We start from the raw sequence: 16,784 nt of genomic DNA, 5'->3' as shown, positions 1-16,784 counted from the left end.
AAAAAAAAAAAAAAATTTTTTTGTCATTATTCAATCGCTTGAGGCAAAAAAATAAAATATTCAATGGGCTCAACATGCCTCTTATCAATTTCCTTAGGGGGTCTACTTTCCAAAATGGGGTCATTTGGGGGGTTTTGTACTGTCCTGCCATTTTAGCACCTCAAGAAATGAGATAGGCAGTCGTAAACTAAAAGCTGCGTAAATTCCAGAAAACGTACCTTAGTTTGTAGATGTGACAACTTTTGCGCAAACCAATAAATATACAGTTATTGACTTTTTTTTTACCAAAGACATGTGGCTGAATACATTTTGGCCTAAATGTATGACTAAAATTGAGTTTATTGGATTTTTCTAATAACAAAAAGTATAAAATATCATTTTTTTTCAAAATTTGCGGTCTTTTTACGTTTATATCGCAAAAAATAAAAATCGCAGAGTCAGTCAAATACATTTAAAAGAAATCTCTATTTGTGGGAAAAAAAGAACGCAAATTTTGTTTGGGTACAACATTGCATGACCGCGCAATTACCAGTTAAAGCAGCGCAGTGCCAAATTGTAAAAAGACCTCTGGTCATTGACCAGCAAAATGGTCCGGTCTGAAAGTGGTTAAATACATATCTTTCACCTAACAAAATAGCACAAAGAGCAACAGTATACACTCTAAAAGAAATAGTATGATGACTACATATAACTGATAGCAGCTCATTCCTGGTTGTTAAAAGTTACAGCTTTTTATTTCTATGTTATCAAAGGAGCTTCACTGATGTTGTTTTATGAGTAGAGTATGTTCACTTTGCAAGGGAATTTATTGTGGTTGAAATTCACTTTGCAAAGGTTCCCAATCATGTTCAATTCATTTTTTTTTTTTAAAAAAAGCTTTAATTTTGCTTGCACATGACTCAAGAGAGCTTAATCTCATTCACTAATGGAAAATATGGTCCATCTTGTAGAACAACTTATTTGCATTTAGCAAATCAACCTCCAAAGACATGCAGGTAGGTTAATTGGCTTCTGTCTAAAATTGGCCCTAGTATATGAATGGGAACCTTGGATTGTGGGCTCCTTGAGGGCAGGGACCGATGAGAGTGTGCAATGTACAAGGACAATTGTAGACACTTAGGTTGAACTGGATGGACTGGTGTCTTTATTCAACCTTACTAATTTTGACACTATGAAACTATGAACCTCACTGTTTCTAATAGAAGGCCCAAGCTTCCCATAGATGTAATGTAAAAATGTTAAAAAGTCATCCTTACCCAAATACCACTGCTTGATCTGTGGTGCCATACAGTTCAGGAGTTAACAAGAGCTTAGGATATTCTGCAGTACCTGTTGAGAGTGACCCAAGGCCCATAGCCGCAATAACAAACAACACTGGGAGGAGGATCTGAGAAATTAGACCTTTCCAGTTCCGCCTGGAATTATGAAATCTCTTAACGAATATGGCCCCGGCCTTCTTAAAGAAGAGCTTCACTCCTTTCACTCGTTCTTTCTTGGTCAGAGGTTGGTCTATTTAATTAAAAAATACAGTAGGTAAGTCATATTTATTTTAATAGTTTAGGTATCCTGCATGCACCTTGATAGAAAGCATGATTGATTAATACTTTTGTTTTAAATGAGAACAATACCAAAATATAAATGTAATATTCATGGGATGTGGGGTGGGATTCTGTTTAAAGAAAAATGCATCTATAGAGTACAGGGGTACAACATTTCCTTAATTACTCTCCTCACTTCAATATGCCCATTGCTCCATCTATTAGTATATCAAGGAATTCCTCACTGAGCTTGATTATATTAATCCACTGAAGCCAATGGCAACATAAACAGTGGGGAGCAAAAACTTACAGAGATAAATTACCTAAAGGTGACTGCAGATATCTGCAAATCACCTCGTGAGTTTTTTCAGCCATTGGACCAGCCACACTACCGACCCATTGGCATGGCAGGGTGCATGCACACCATTATCCTTCATTATTCCACACAAAACATTGACAAATTAGGCCTCACTTACAAAAAAAAATTCCAGTTGCAAAATGTCCTTGTATAATAGAGAGAATTCTAAACATCTGAAGCTTTTGTTTCACAAAGAATTTATTAGATTTTAAGGTAGTGAACAAGGTATGTTTGCAGGATGAGAGGCTACACGTCTTTAAAACTGCTGGATAAACAGCAGTTTTCAAGAGGTATAGATACAGAGGCCAGGTACATACATTCCTGGAAGATCAAAAACTCTGTAAAACAGAAAATTATTTAGCGTATATGGCCAACGGGTATTACTCCTCATTAACATCACAGATTGCCTCTACTGGAGGGGAAGGGAGAAGGATCAGTTTTTCCATATTTTGGAGTTGAAGACCAAAAAATAAGAGAGGGAATGAGGGACCAGAAGAGTGGGCGAGAGAAGGGAAAAGAGAGACAGGGAGGAGAAGAAAGTGAATATGGAACCCGTTTGAGGAAGGTGGGGGGGGGGGGGTTGATATTGTCTCCTAGGAGCTCAAAAACAGCCTGGTTATTACAGGCAATGTGTGATTTTAGAGCATTGCTTGCACCATTTATGGCCAACCTGAGATAAGTACAACTTTAACCACAATATATTTTAATCCTCCTCCCAAAATAAATATTACATACATGCTACATATATTCTTTGATGTTGAATATCCTATTTTAGCAGACTGAATAAAGACTTTAAAACATTCCTCTGCAGCCTTTGAAACATACCATCGTTATCAGTAACACTATAAGAACTTGTGGAAGTTTCATCCTCCATTACATAATTGTTACTAGGAACAGGTACAGCCCTGTGGGAGAAACTCTGGTCATCCTCATCAAGTCCATCAGTCAGCTTTAGGAACACCTGCAACAAAGTAAAAACAGTCAACATTTGTAATCAGAGAAACCTTACGCTATTTTATAAGCAGAGGGACAGCAGGCTGAGCAAATCAAACCAGACTTTCGCCTGGCTGTGGACTCAAATTCTTACTTGAGAATTCCAGGGCATTCCCCAGTCAGCTAGCTGTAAGATATAACTCTTCCAGCCTCTTCTGTGACTGGCCTATAGTCTCCTTTAAGCCTTGTCTTAAAGTATATCAAACCCAAAAACAAAAATGTAATATACAGTATTGCACCTTCCCATCATTAGATGTGATGGCAACAATATTTTTTTTAAATTCTTTTATGCTTTTTTATTACATTTTTACCTACTGATCTGGCAAGAACACATTTCCTGTGTTAGCAGTCATTATTGGATGCAGAAACGTGTCAAAATAATGACTGGATGAAGTCATTATGCTGACATGAACCAGAAGTCGGCCTTCTTGCATAGGTATCTGAAGCCAAAGTCTTACCTTAAGGTGGAAATGCTTGTTTAAAAAGGCAATTGTTTCTATGTGCACTGGGTGAGGTGCACTCGTTTTGTGAGTAAGATTTTAACGCTTTGTTTTAATAAATTGATCTGGTAAGCTGATATATTGCACAATGAAGCTATTTTTGTTCCTTCAAGCTACTTTTGGAAGAAAGGTGTTCGTATGTGGAGAAAGACACAGATAAAAGTTTGCATGGAGACAAAGCCCCTTTAAAGGGCAAGGTACATATTGAGCAAATTTTTAATAGGTCAAAATCGGAATATTCACTGGTGAAAATTTCATTTTTCGTGGACTTCAATTGAAGTGGAAGGAAAGGTAGGTGGACTATATGCTTTTTTTTTCACTATATATTTTTTCACTATTATCATTTGCATATAAGTGGATATCACACTGCATTTTTGACTTGGCACTTTATATTTGGGTTTGGAAATTTTTTTAGTCACATGGATTTATTATTCATGCATTTTGAAAGTGATTTATATGCTAGGTAAATGGTTTAGTTTTGTTTAATTGTGCAAAGTTTTATTTATTTGTATTGCATTTCCTGTGTTAGGGTAATGCCAACCTGTGGAGAAGGTAGTGTTGGATGGGCTAGTAGTTTTAGATGGCATTACATAAATGGCCAACAAATTAAAGCCAAACTCCAGCTAACACTTTTTATGCAGATACAGGACCTATTTTCCCTTTGTGATATTAACTAAATTAAAGTGATTGTAAAGGTAATTTTTTTTTTTTAAATAACAAACATGTCTATACCTACCTGCTCTGTGCAATAGAATTGTATAGAGTGGCCTCAAACCTCCTCTTCTTGGGTCCCCCGCCAGCACTCCTGGCCCCTCCTCTCTGTCCAGTGCCCTGATGCAAAGCCGTTTCCCTTTGGGGCACTCATGTATGCTTGTTCCCAACCCCTGCTGCTGCATCCATTCACACAGACAGTGGTACTTGGCCAATGGCTTCTGGTACCCCAGCAAAGCCAGCGAGACCCAGACGTGAGGGGAGAGAAGAGCTGCAGATTTGCATGGCACTGGACTGAAGGAGGGCTCAGGTAAGTAAAAGAGGGGGTAAGTGTGGATACTAATACCTAATAATTTTTTACCTTAATGCATTAAGATAAAAAATGTTTAGGCTTTTGAACCACTTTAATAATTGATGGTTGTAAGAAACCCTGTCAGTGGTAAATGGTTTGTCTCAGCTTTCTATCTGCTTCTTCTGCTAGACAGCTTTGTCTGTTAAATAAACGTTGAAAAACAACAGACATTACTGGCAGTATAAAATGTAAGAATAAAGGGAAAAAAGGCATAAAAAGAAAAATAATGCAGCCACCACAGCTAAGGACAAATAAGCTATATTGCATTTTAATTTTTAACTTTGGATATGATTTAAATATCCCGAATGGGAGCCTTCCAGGAAGAATTCATAGTAGATACCCAAGCCATCTCAGGTCCTGTAATTAAACACATTCTAAATGTATTACAGCAAAACCACCACCCTTTTCGGCGTATTTTAATAGAGGTACATTCAGTAAAGGTATTTGGAATGTTGCAGTGGAATGACAATACACAATGTTTTGTATTTTTAACAGTTGTGGCCCGTCCATAAGGGGTGCGGGTGTGCCACCCCCCTAATCCATGCGCCCGGCCCCTAATCTACATGGAAGGCACCGGATGCATGGATTCCAATTTTTTTTTGAAGCACATGATTAGAGCCTGAGGCTCTAATTGGCTTCCAACCAGGGTGGGCTTGGGGCCCAGAGTACTGTGACCTGAGTCCACCCACTTGTGTGAAAATAGCGAATTAATATTCGCTGTAGTCTTCCAGATTCTCCTCCTGGCCACTCAGGAAGTGGGTCCTGAGACCCGATTGGCCAGGGAGTCTTAGGACTCCCTGGCCAATCGGGTCTCAGGACTCATTTCCTGTTCAGCCTGAAAGGAGAAGCAACGGCCATGGATCTTCCTTCCCCCTGCCTCCTTAGGTAAGGTCCATCTCCCACAAAGGGGGGGGGTGGCAATGGATCGCTGCCGCCTTCTTGTCTGGGAAGTATTGGGGGTGGCATTCGTTTTCCACCCCCAAAATATTAATTTGCCACCCTCCCCCAAATATTTAGCACCAGCTGCCACTGCTTTTTAAGATAGTACATGATGTGTGTCCTGATTGAAGAGAGTGACTTTGCATTCAATTTGATGATTATAGTACTTTTCAACACTTTGGTTTCTCAAGAAGTTCATGTGTAATCTCACCTCTTCTATGGTTGTATCTGAGATGCCGTAGCAGCCTAAACTCAGATCATGCATGTTAGCGTCCAGATCTCGGAGTAGAGATAAGTAGGCACTTGATATCTCAGCTCTGAATGGTGGTAAGACATAGACAAGTTCTCCTCCCACATCTTCTTTTAGTGTTGCTTCAGGAATATGTGATTGGATAAGAGCCGTCACCCTCTCAGAATTGCATAACCGATCATCCTTCTGGTTGGGGAACTGGAATAGCACAGATTTTTTTTTTAACCGAAAATGGAATAGAACAGATTTAATAAGAACAAGCAAACGTGGTCAGAATCCATGCCATTTACAGACAAAAGTTACAGTATTCTAAACCTGATCTCCACAGTTAAGATGCATATGCAAGTCCTGTTTTAGCTACCAAAACATTTGTAACTTTGTTAGGCTGAATTTCTGATCCACACAACGCTCCTTTTTATTTTATCATTTTTTTTATCAGAGTGACCATGTGCTTTGTATACCCTTTCCTAGGCAACACTTGGATCCCCGCTCTCTAGCCAATCATATAAAAAGTATACATAGTTCTTTACTAATTTTAATAATAAACAGCTTCTAGAAATACAGCGACAGATGAGTGTGTCTTCAGATTGTTACATCTGCCTATCTGTTTAACCACTTGAGACCCGCGCTATACCCGAATGACGGCTACAGCGCGGATCTCCTTTGCCGGGACGACGTCTATTGACGTCGTCCCGTGCAGGAGCGGCCTGCGCGCCCTGTGATCGGCGAGTCTGTGAGACTCGCCTGATCACCGATCCGAGCAAGGGGTCGATCCCGAACCCTTATCACGTGATCAGCTGTCAGCCAATGACAGCTGATCATGTGATACAACGGAGCCGGTAATCGGCTATTATTCCTCCTCGCGCTGACAGCGCGAGGAGAAAAAAAAAGAGCCGATCACCAGCGGCCGTGATCGGGACATCAGTCCCGATCATGGCCAGCCCTGCCAGTGCCCACCTGCCCCCTGCCAGTGCCCACGTGCCCCCTGCTTTGCCACATCAATAAAAAATGTGTCCCCCCCTGTCAGTGCCACCCAGCAGTGCCCATAGTGCCACCCAGCAGTGCCCACAGTGCCACCCAGCAGTGCCCACAATCTGCCTCAACTAAGGTGCTGCACCCCAGTGCCACATATCTGTGCCCATCAGTGTCATCTACCAGTGCCCATCAGTGCCCAGCAGTGCCGCCCATCAGTGCCACCTATCAGAGCCACCTATTAGTGCCACCTATCAGTGCCCATCAGTCCCATCTATCAGTGGTACCTATCAGTGCCCCTTAGTGCCACCCATCCGTGCCACCCATCTGTGTCACCCATCTGTGCCATCTTATCTGTGCCCATCTTTGCCCATCAGTGCCGCCTTATCTGTGCCCATCAGTGCCGCCTTATCTGTGCCTATTAGTGCCGCCTTAACTATGCCTATCAGTGCTCACCAGTGCAGCCTATCAGTGCCCACCAATGCAGCCTATCAGTGCCCACCAGTGCAGACTATCAGTGCCGCCTCATCAGCGCACTTCAATGAAGGAGAAAAATTACCTGTTTGCAAAATTTTATAACAAACTATTAAACATGATTTTTTTTTTGCATCTTTTTTTGTTTGTTTAGCAAAAAATAAAACTCCCAGCTGTAATTAAATACCACCAAAAGAAAGCTCTATTTGTGGGAAAAAAATTATAAAAATTTCATTTGGGTACAGTGTTGTATGCCCGCGCAATTGTCATTCAAAGTGCATCAGCGCTGAAAGCTGAAAATTGGTCTGGGACTGAGGGGGGTTTAAGTGCCCAGTAAGCAAGTGGTTAAATGAGTGTAAAATACACCCAAACAATGTTCAGTTGAATTTTATTTCCCTTTCCTTTGCTCCAGGCAGAAAAAATAAATAAATTTGTACAAATAGCATGAAAACAACTTCATATAAAAATGAAATACCCATTAAAAGATAAAATAAGAAACAGCATATGAAATATCATTTAATAACTTCAGATATTTAATGAACATATTTGATATATTATCTGTGTGTATGTTTAATTATAAAAATAAAAAACAATTATTTGATTAAAAAAAAAACAGCATGTGCTGCAATATTCAGCTTCAGTCGAGAGATTTTTTTCACATAGCACTATTTTTTATGCTGCTAGTTATCCTCGGTCCTCTGATCAGCATCATTCAACCTACCTCCTCTGAGCCCATTTCATCCTGGACTTGCCCCAATCTTTGACTGAACCATAAAGGGAAAAGCAACACAGTGATTAACTCATCTCTTTGTCACTCTGCTTTCTCCCCCTAACAGCATGCTTCTTGTTAGCGCCTTGTACTGCTTCTTCCCCTCACAATCTAGCCCTGCTGTACAGGAACTGCAAGAGGCTATCAGGTCCCTTTCAGAAATTAACACTGTACGCATTTCAAAAATACATTTTATAATGTATTACTGATTCCACAGACACTTTAATATGTATGTTTTTATATCTGCCTAGGTTTCACTTTAGGAGTCTGATTGCTTTCTAAGGATCTTAGAACTTTTTGCTATATTTCTGTCTGCTTTACTCATCAACCTCTGCCATTATTTTTATGTAACAAATAATCCTGACAAAAAACAATTTGGGCATCAATACAGTTAGTTGGATTTTTTTTTTTATGATGAACATAATACTAAGGCCCCTTTCACACTACCCCGACTTCAAAGTCATGCGATTTTGTGGTCGTGATTTTGCCGTGATTTCGACACAATTTTTTCCGCTATTTCAGGGAATGTCTGTATAACTCGCATCAAAGTCGGACCAAAGTAGTGCAGGGACTACTCTGACGTCGGCAGGACTTGAAGTTGTACTATAATGAATGGTTGTCATTGGAAATCATGGGGAACAACTTGTCATGCTACTTTGCAGTCCCTAATTGTGGAACAAGTCGTATAAGTGGGAAAGGGGCCTAAAGGTTCCAAAAAATTGTAATTAACTTAAACACCCACTTCACTATAAGGTTCCATCATGACAACACAGTTTCTTATTTCTATATCTGTCATAACATCACAATAATATTTTAAGCTTTAACAGACTTTTAAAGTGTTTGTTCACCTCATTCAAGGTCAGAATGATAGCTGAGAAGAAGAGCAAAATGGATACAAATGAGATTATTAATTGGATTGCAAAACCTTTGCATTTAGCATGCAGTTTTCAACCCACAATTGTCAGGTTTCCATGGAAAGTGAGCAGGATGTCTGTATTTAATTGTTTGGCCTTGTATATCTCCAGTGCCTTCATTAATGTATGGTCCATGCATTCAATCACAAAGTTCTTTATGCACAGGATTATAGGGGCTGTAGAAGGAAAGTTGGAATCTGTTCCATGTCCTGGCGCCCACTTATCATAGTTTATGCATGCACAGTGCATCATTATACTGCCTTTGCTTTTATTTCATGGCCTTGTGATCGAGGCATGTCTAGATTGTGAATTAGAACTTCTAGAGTCGATAAGCCGGTTCACACTAGAGGTCAACCCAATAAGATTCATCAGGCCCTGATGTTTTAAAATCAGAAAATAATTAATTTAGCAGGTAACGTTGGTTCTTAGGTCTGAGCTGAGCTAAGGAAAGGATAGTTATGTGTTAACCATTTCAGCTGCAAGTAAAATGGTGTTTTGGTAGTTTTGTTAATTCATTTTTTTTTTGTTTGGGAGATAGATCAAATTCTGCATAAAAAGGGGGGGGGGGGGGTATTTTATGTGGCGCTAACTATAATGAAACTACATGTGTATACTCAAAGAAGATCAAATTCTGCAGCTTTAACATTCTATGAAAAGGAATCTTACTGATCCTGCTGGAATGTATTAAACTGGCTACATTCTCATAAAGAATTGGTCTGGATATACAATTATTGTCTCTACAATGAATGTTAGATTGTCATCTTTGTTTGAAAAATGCAAATATTTTTATCTAATAACGATATAATTTAACTACAGATAAAATTACAAATCAAGACACTAAGATGTTAAATTGTAGACTATACGTCCTTGGCCTGTCTTTCTTGCTAATTCTAAGAAATAGAAATGAACTTACTTTTTTGGTGAGCGTGAGATGGTATCCACTTCCAAATTTCTCTTTGAGGAACATTGGGGTCCCACAACACCTTAGACCCCCTTGCTCAAGAAAGGCAATGCGATCACTCAGTACTTCTGCTTCATCCAGATGATGTGTGGACAGGATTATTGTTTTATCTGAAGTCAAAAGGTGCAGTGTTAATTGTCTATTTATTGGATGCAAAAATATGATTGTTACAGTTTCGATGTCTTATCACAAAAGAGTGGGGAGGAGTTAAGAAGAGTGATTGCACTGCACCATGGAAAACTCCCCATTGGGGCTAAATTAAAATCTCTGTATTTAATACAAAGAAAAAATTAAATAAAAGTCACATCAAACATGACTTAAAGGTGAACACTATTAAAATAACTTTGAATATTTACTCAGTGAAGCTATATTATACTACAAGGATTGGTCTATACAGGATTTAATATTTTATTTGGTTAAAAGCTGGCATATAATAATTATTCCCTGGCTTATATTACTCTGGAATTGTGGAGGTGACATGATGTTTCTACCCTCCAATTGGTTTGGTGGTGATCAAGGACACTGTAACTGGTGTGACAGTAATTAGGTACAATGTGAATAGTGTGGGTGAGATCAGGGGCAATATGACTGGTGTGGTGGTAATCAGGGACAATATGACTGCTGTGGTGGTAATCAGGGACACTGTAATTGGTGTGGCAAGATCAGTGACAATATGATGGTGTGTTGGTGATCAGGGACACAATAACTTCTGTGTCAGAGATCAGGGATACTGTAAATGGTGTGGCAGTGATCAGGGACACTGTAACTGGTGTGACGGTGACTAGGGACAATATGACTGGTGTAAAAGTGATTAGGGACACTGTGTATGGCAATGATTAGAGACACTGTAGCAGCACTGTGGTGATTAGGAACACTGTATAGGAACTGCTCTGATTAGGGACACTCTGAGTGGATTGTGGTGGTTAGGGACACTGTGAGTGGGTGGCAGTGATTGGGGACTCTGACTGGTGTGGCAGCGATTAGGGATAGGATACTGACTGGCAGTGCTGGTCTGGTGACGTTGTACTGCTGTGGTAGTGATCAGAGATAATGGCACTGACATACAGTATTATCAGTGTAGCCAGACAATTTCCATGATCACTGCAACAGTGGTTATTTTACTTTTTTTACATATTGGCACCAGAGCAGTACAGTATCCCCATAATGACACTATACTACTCTGGGGGTGATCAGAGATTTTTTTGTCTGGCCAGTTATGTCGCCCATAGGCTTACTATTGGGTATCCACTGTCGGCTGTCCCTACTCTCTCCTGAAGCCAGCTTCAGGGAACTAACACCACCTTCTTTAGATGTTAGAGAGGGGTGGGAGCCATTTTAAGCTTAGTTAGTTTTAACCTGGACTTTTACTTTAATGGTAAAAGAGTATTCTCTTTTTGACAAATGCCTAGTTTGCAACACAATAAAAACACAGTGTTGTAAACTAAGCAACTGCTTATAAATAATGTCAACCAGACATTGTTGTCATGCCATTAAAGTGGTTATAAACCCTTACAAACCATTGACCTACAGGTAAGCCTAGATTAAGGCTTACCTGTAGGTCACAGAAATATCTCCTAAACCTATATGGTTTAGGAGATATTTACCTGAAGACAGCCACCGCTGTCTACGGTGCATGCACCGTAGACAGCGGCGTGCTGGGCAAGCCGCAGATCGCGGCGATATGCCGCGAGTGTCGGCTCCCGTGCGCATTGTGTGGGAGTGACGACATCACTGCTCGGCGAATCACAGCGCCGAAGCAGCGAGACCTACCAAGAAGATGGATGCTCAGAACTACAGGGGACAGCGGTGACTTCGCTGGCTCCTGTGTCAGGTACGTGACGCATTATGGACTACTATGTGATGCATAGTAGTCCATTATGCTTTAACTTTGCAGGGAGACAAAGAGGAAGTAAACCCATCAGGGTTTACGTCCTCTTTAAATGATTGCAAATGCCACATATAACTGACTCTTAAAGCATAATCTTTTAGATTTTTGTTAGGTTTACAAGTATATAATGAATTGTACATTCCAGGAGGCAATATTATACAATGTAACTCTGTAATTTGTACCTTTCTTGTTTTTGGAAATGACTTCCCAGATGCTGCGCCTCGAACATGGGTCTACTCCAGTAGTGGGCTCATCTAAAACAACAACTTTGGAGCCACCAATTAGGGCTATGCAAATAGACAACTTCCTCTTCATGCCACCAGATAAGGTCTTCACAGGCTTGTGTCGATGATTGTATAGTCCAGTATCTTTCAATGTTCTGCAAACAAAGTAGCCAATGTCATGCTGGAGACTGCATTACTCTGTTGGGTACACTCCTTCATGTTCACAGGTAGGACAATAACCTAATTATCTTTTAGTGGTAGTATACTTACAACATACATCGTGTGCTACATTAATTGAGGATAAATGTAAAATAATATAATAGTAGGGAAAGCTGCCACTGCTTTAAAGAAGCTATTCTTTTCCTGGTTCAAACTTTACTTATCTTGCCTTAAAAAGGAGGGGTCACACATTTTTTGCACACAAGGGTGACAGTCACCTTCATGGGTGCACCATAAAAGGGTAGATTTTTTTTAAAGCAGAAGGTTACTATTTCATCTGCATGGCATTGCAGTTGTGTTCAACAGCCAATTACACTTTTCTGAGTTCCTCTTTAAGAAAATAAAACTGTATTACAAATGTATGGATGTATACTGTATAGAAAATGCATTCTTGCTAAAATAAAATATTCAATAACAGTGAAAATGCACTGCAGCAGTAAAAAGACCCTAATGAGCATTTGCATTTATATTGTGTTTTATATGTATACAGAATTCCAAAATGTTCCACAAACACTCTGCAATCAATATAGGATCATCCGGAAGAAAAAAAATGCAGTGAGGCATCGTTTTGCCATCTCCTATCATTTTTCTGGACCATTGATCAGAAAGTTCAGAGCTAGAGATATTTAACTGTGATGAATCAGTACCTCTGTCGGTAACTTTCACAAGAGACAGAGAGGAGGAAGACAGATTAAAATTGGTTCTTTTCAGGTATTAAAAGGAAAATAAAAAACTTCTAAATTACATCTGACTCGGAATTTAACACACATCTTGTCATGGCTGCCCTCTTTCCATTTAAACATGCATGAGAAGCATAAAATGTTGTTCTCTAACTTGGGAAAGGTTTTTAAAGTAAGACAAAGATTAAGGAACAATACCCAATGTTGTGTTTAGACATACATTCAGCAAAATGTCTTTTGGGTATATCAGTCCTGCGTACACAAAACCTGTTCTTTCTAGATGCACTGTTTTGTATCAGAAATTTAATCCATTTCAATAAACTGTAAAAAAATAGATTTTCAAATCTAAAAGTTGATTTAATCCCTTCTAAGCATCAGTTTGCCAAATTGCTTCGATTCAGTTATTTTAACTGCTAACGCCAAAATAGATCATTTTTTCTTTCCCAGATTAGATGTGAATGTGCCATGTTTCTTTCTTATATTTCTTTTTTTATGCAATTGGAAAACAATTGTTGTTTATGCATAAATGATTTGAATTGTTGTAAGATGTAATTATAGAGAGCTGTTGTTAAGAACATAAACTATTCAGGCATACAAGTGACAAGAAAAAAAAGACACCAACGTATTGCATTTCCCATTAAATATGTCTAAGATCAATGAAAAAGGTAATTTAAAATAACATTTATGTTGCAGGATGCCTTTTACATTTCCTTTATAATTATGTGAATATACCAGGTAATTGCCAATTAAAGAAGACCCGTCAGGACTGCTGTCATTTGCTAAAGCAGGAGCTGCACTGGGGGCTGGTGTAGTCCCACTCCTGGAAAAGGCACTAGTTTCAAGTCAGGTTCATGAATTGCACTACTTTAGGCTAAATAATTAGCAATGCCACCAGGATTTGGGCAATAGTAGCCTTCAGCACTGCATAGCAACCTAAACTGTGCCAGGCAGCATGCCTTTTAACAAATTACTTTTAAGAGTTCTCTCATATTTGAAGTTGTATGTACACCTTTACCAAACTGTATTATATTCTCTTGTGTCACTTTGGGATTTTCGGTGCTTACTTGACACCTAGCTTTATTATGTAACTTGTATAATTAAGTGTGGAAATTGTATATTTCAATCTGTCAATGCATGCCTTCAAACACAAAAAAAAACATATGTACAGTATAAGATAAATAGTGGCCCTTGTTGGAGCTTGACCTGAATGTTTGACCTAGCTGCAGATTTTTATTTTTTGTGCCCTTTGGCCTTTTTTGGACAATATAATCCATTCTCTGTCACATTTAGCTAAAAAGAAGACAGAGTAAAATGAATACATTCTGCATGGGAGAAAAAATTAATTTGGATATAAATATAATAGCTATTAATTATAAATTACTCTTATTAAGGAATTTACCATGAAATCCCATATCTTCCCCTGAAAACTGAAAGTCTTTTTTAATGTACAAATATACTTCTCAGCATTCTTAGTTATTACACGTACCTTTTTACTTCCTCATGGAGCTGTGTCTTGTTCCATTGTGGAGCTTTAATAGATCCATATAGCAGCAGGTGCTCCTTAGTGGTGAGGTGTTCAAACAGCACATCATACTGCATGCAGACACCTAAGTTTTTTCTGACTTTACTTAAGTTTGTAAGGATATCCTCACCATAGACATATATGGTGCCTGAAGAGGCACTAAAAAGTCCTGTCAGCATGGAACTGTAGAGGAGGAAATGTAAATGTAACAACAACTTTGTATTACTCTAGTATATCACTAGAACGTCAAAAGCATAAATATTTTGTACTATCATAAGCTTGTTGTACCAGTATTCAGAAGACCCCTTTCACACTGAGCCACCACCAGCGTCACTATTTTTAGCGCTGTTTTACCGTCATCTTTGCGGCGCTATTCGCCCGCTAGCAGGGCGGTTTTAACCCCCCCACTAGCAGCCAAAAAGGGGTTAAATCTGCCCGCAAAACACAGCCGGAGCACTGCCCCATTGATCCTTCTCCTCTCCTACACCGCTCCAAAGAAGCTGTTGGCAGGACTTTTTCTAACGCCTTGCCAGTGCACCACTCCAGTATGGAGCAGCTGTTTTAGGACGAATAGTTAGGCTGGGTCAAATTTACGACGGTAGAATTCTGAAAACATTTATGGACCTAAAAAGGGAATATGACCTATCGCAACAGACATTCTTTCGATATCTACAGCTCCGGCACGCTCTGAAAGCGCAGTTTGGTCCACAGATCCCTGAGTGGGACAAGATATCCTTATCCCAGGAGATAATTAAAATAGATAAATCTAGGGGAGTTATATCTACCCTTTATGGGTTACTAGGCAGGGGTCTCAAAATAGAACCTGGCTTAGCCAAGCAAAAGAAGAAGTGGGAAGAGGACGTAGGAGAGATCACAGAGGAACAGTGGAAGAGAATACTGGAACTGGGGCCTCTATTATCGGTCTCCCCATCACAGAAAGTGTCACACTTGATGCTGATATACAGGGCCTATTACACTCCCAAGAGGCTGTTCTTGTTTGGAAGGAGGACGGATGCCAATTGCCCTAGATGTCGAGGCTATGGGGACCTTCTACATATGATGTGGAGGTGCCCAAAGCTGTTTCGATATTGGGAAGGAACAGTAGAAATTATAAATAAAACATTTGGGATCAAGCTGGACGTGGACCCTAAAACCTGTATACTAGGATACAGGAAAATGCCGGGTGAACAGAAAAGTACTACGCTTGCAGTTATACGTTGCTTATTTCAAGCGCGGAAACTGATAGCACAGAAATGGCAGTCCGAGAGCGCACCTCTTGTGAGTGAATGGACCCAGGTTATCAATGATTTAATATGGAAGGAGAAAACTGTATATATACGTAGAGGAAACCTTATAGGGTTTGAGAAAATATGGAGGCCGTGGCTGAATGAAATAGGGTATCCACCTGATCAGCAATAGTAGTAGAGGAAAAAAGGTAAATAAAGTACAAGGCAGTTTAAAAACCATGGAAAACAGGTTTGGAAATTAGCCTAGAGATAATAAAGATCAACCCAGAAAAGAGAGACACTAGGGGAGGGAGGGAGGGAGGGGGGGAGGACGGGGTAAGGAGGGAGGGATGGGTTGGGAGAAGAGGGGGGGTAATAGAATGTGGGATAAATTAAAACAGAAAGTGTGAATTTGTATAGTGGATAAAGTTAACTGCTGTGTATATAATCTGTTTTTTATGACATTTTTGTACAGTGGAAAAAAATAAATAAAGAGAATCCAAAGTAAAAAAAAATCTGCCCGCAAAACACAGCCGGAGCACTGCCCCATTGATCCTTCTCCTCTCCTACACCGCTCCAAAGAAGCTGTTGGCAGGACTTTTTCTAACGCCCTGCCAGCGCACCACTCCAGTATGAAAGCCCTTGGGCTTTCACACTGGAGTGAATGGAGCAGCTGTTTTAGGACGTTTTGCAGGAACTATTTTTTTTTACGCTATAGCGCCTGCAAAACGCTCCAGTGTGAAAGGGGTCTAAAAGTCGTTTCTTACCTTATTGGCACTGAAGGTGTCCCATGCAGAGATTTCAGAGTGCCAAGATCCCAACAATGAAGCAATGACATGAAATTATAATTATAATATAATATAAATTATAATTAAAATTATAATTATGCGTGTGTGTGTATACTCATAGGCCAATTTAATAGGTAACCTGTTCCATTACGTTGTAACACAAATTGCTAATCAGCCAATCATATGGCAGCAACTAGACATGGTAAAGACAACTTGCTGAAGCTCAAACCAAGCTTCAGAATGGGGAAGAAAAGTGGTTTAAGTGACTTTGAACTTGGCATTGTTGTTGGTGCCAGACGGGCTGATCTGAGTATTTCAAAAACTGCTGATCTTCTGGGATTTCCATGCACAGCCATCTCTAGGCTTTACAGAGAATGGTCCGAAAAAGTGAAAATATCCAGTGAGAGGCAGTTGTGTGGAGGAAAATGCCTTGTTGATGTCAGAGGTCAGAGGAGAATGGGCAGACTTTGAGATGATAGAAAGGCAACAGTAACTCAAATAACCAC

General features: G+C 39.7%; 1 protein-coding gene across 1 annotated transcript in view; it reads right to left on the bottom strand.

Moving 5' to 3' along the window:
* The window catches only part of ABCA12 (ATP binding cassette subfamily A member 12), a 268,673-nt gene that overhangs the window by 70,464 nt on the left and 181,425 nt on the right, over positions 1 to 16,784 (bottom strand). The window contains exons 34-39 of the mRNA XM_077448325.1: positions 14,229 to 14,447; positions 11,802 to 11,998; positions 9,684 to 9,841; positions 5,603 to 5,839; positions 2,722 to 2,857; positions 1,257 to 1,509 (exon numbers count right to left, since the gene is read on the bottom strand). Coding sequence (XP_077304451.1) covers positions 1,257 to 1,509; positions 2,722 to 2,857; positions 5,603 to 5,839; positions 9,684 to 9,841; positions 11,802 to 11,998; positions 14,229 to 14,447 — 1,200 coding nt within the window. The remainder of the gene's footprint in view (positions 1 to 1,256; positions 1,510 to 2,721; positions 2,858 to 5,602; positions 5,840 to 9,683; positions 9,842 to 11,801; positions 11,999 to 14,228; positions 14,448 to 16,784) is intronic.

This window comes from Lithobates pipiens, unplaced genomic scaffold (assembly GCF_037356315.1).
Source record: "Lithobates pipiens isolate NorthernLeopardFrog02 unplaced genomic scaffold, aLitPip1_a1.2 Scaffold_22, whole genome shotgun sequence".
NCBI classification, from domain to species: Eukaryota; Metazoa; Chordata; class Amphibia; order Anura; family Ranidae; genus Lithobates; species Lithobates pipiens.
The sequence above is the reverse complement of the archived record's forward strand: the minus strand, read 5'-3'. Positions and strand labels throughout refer to the sequence as shown.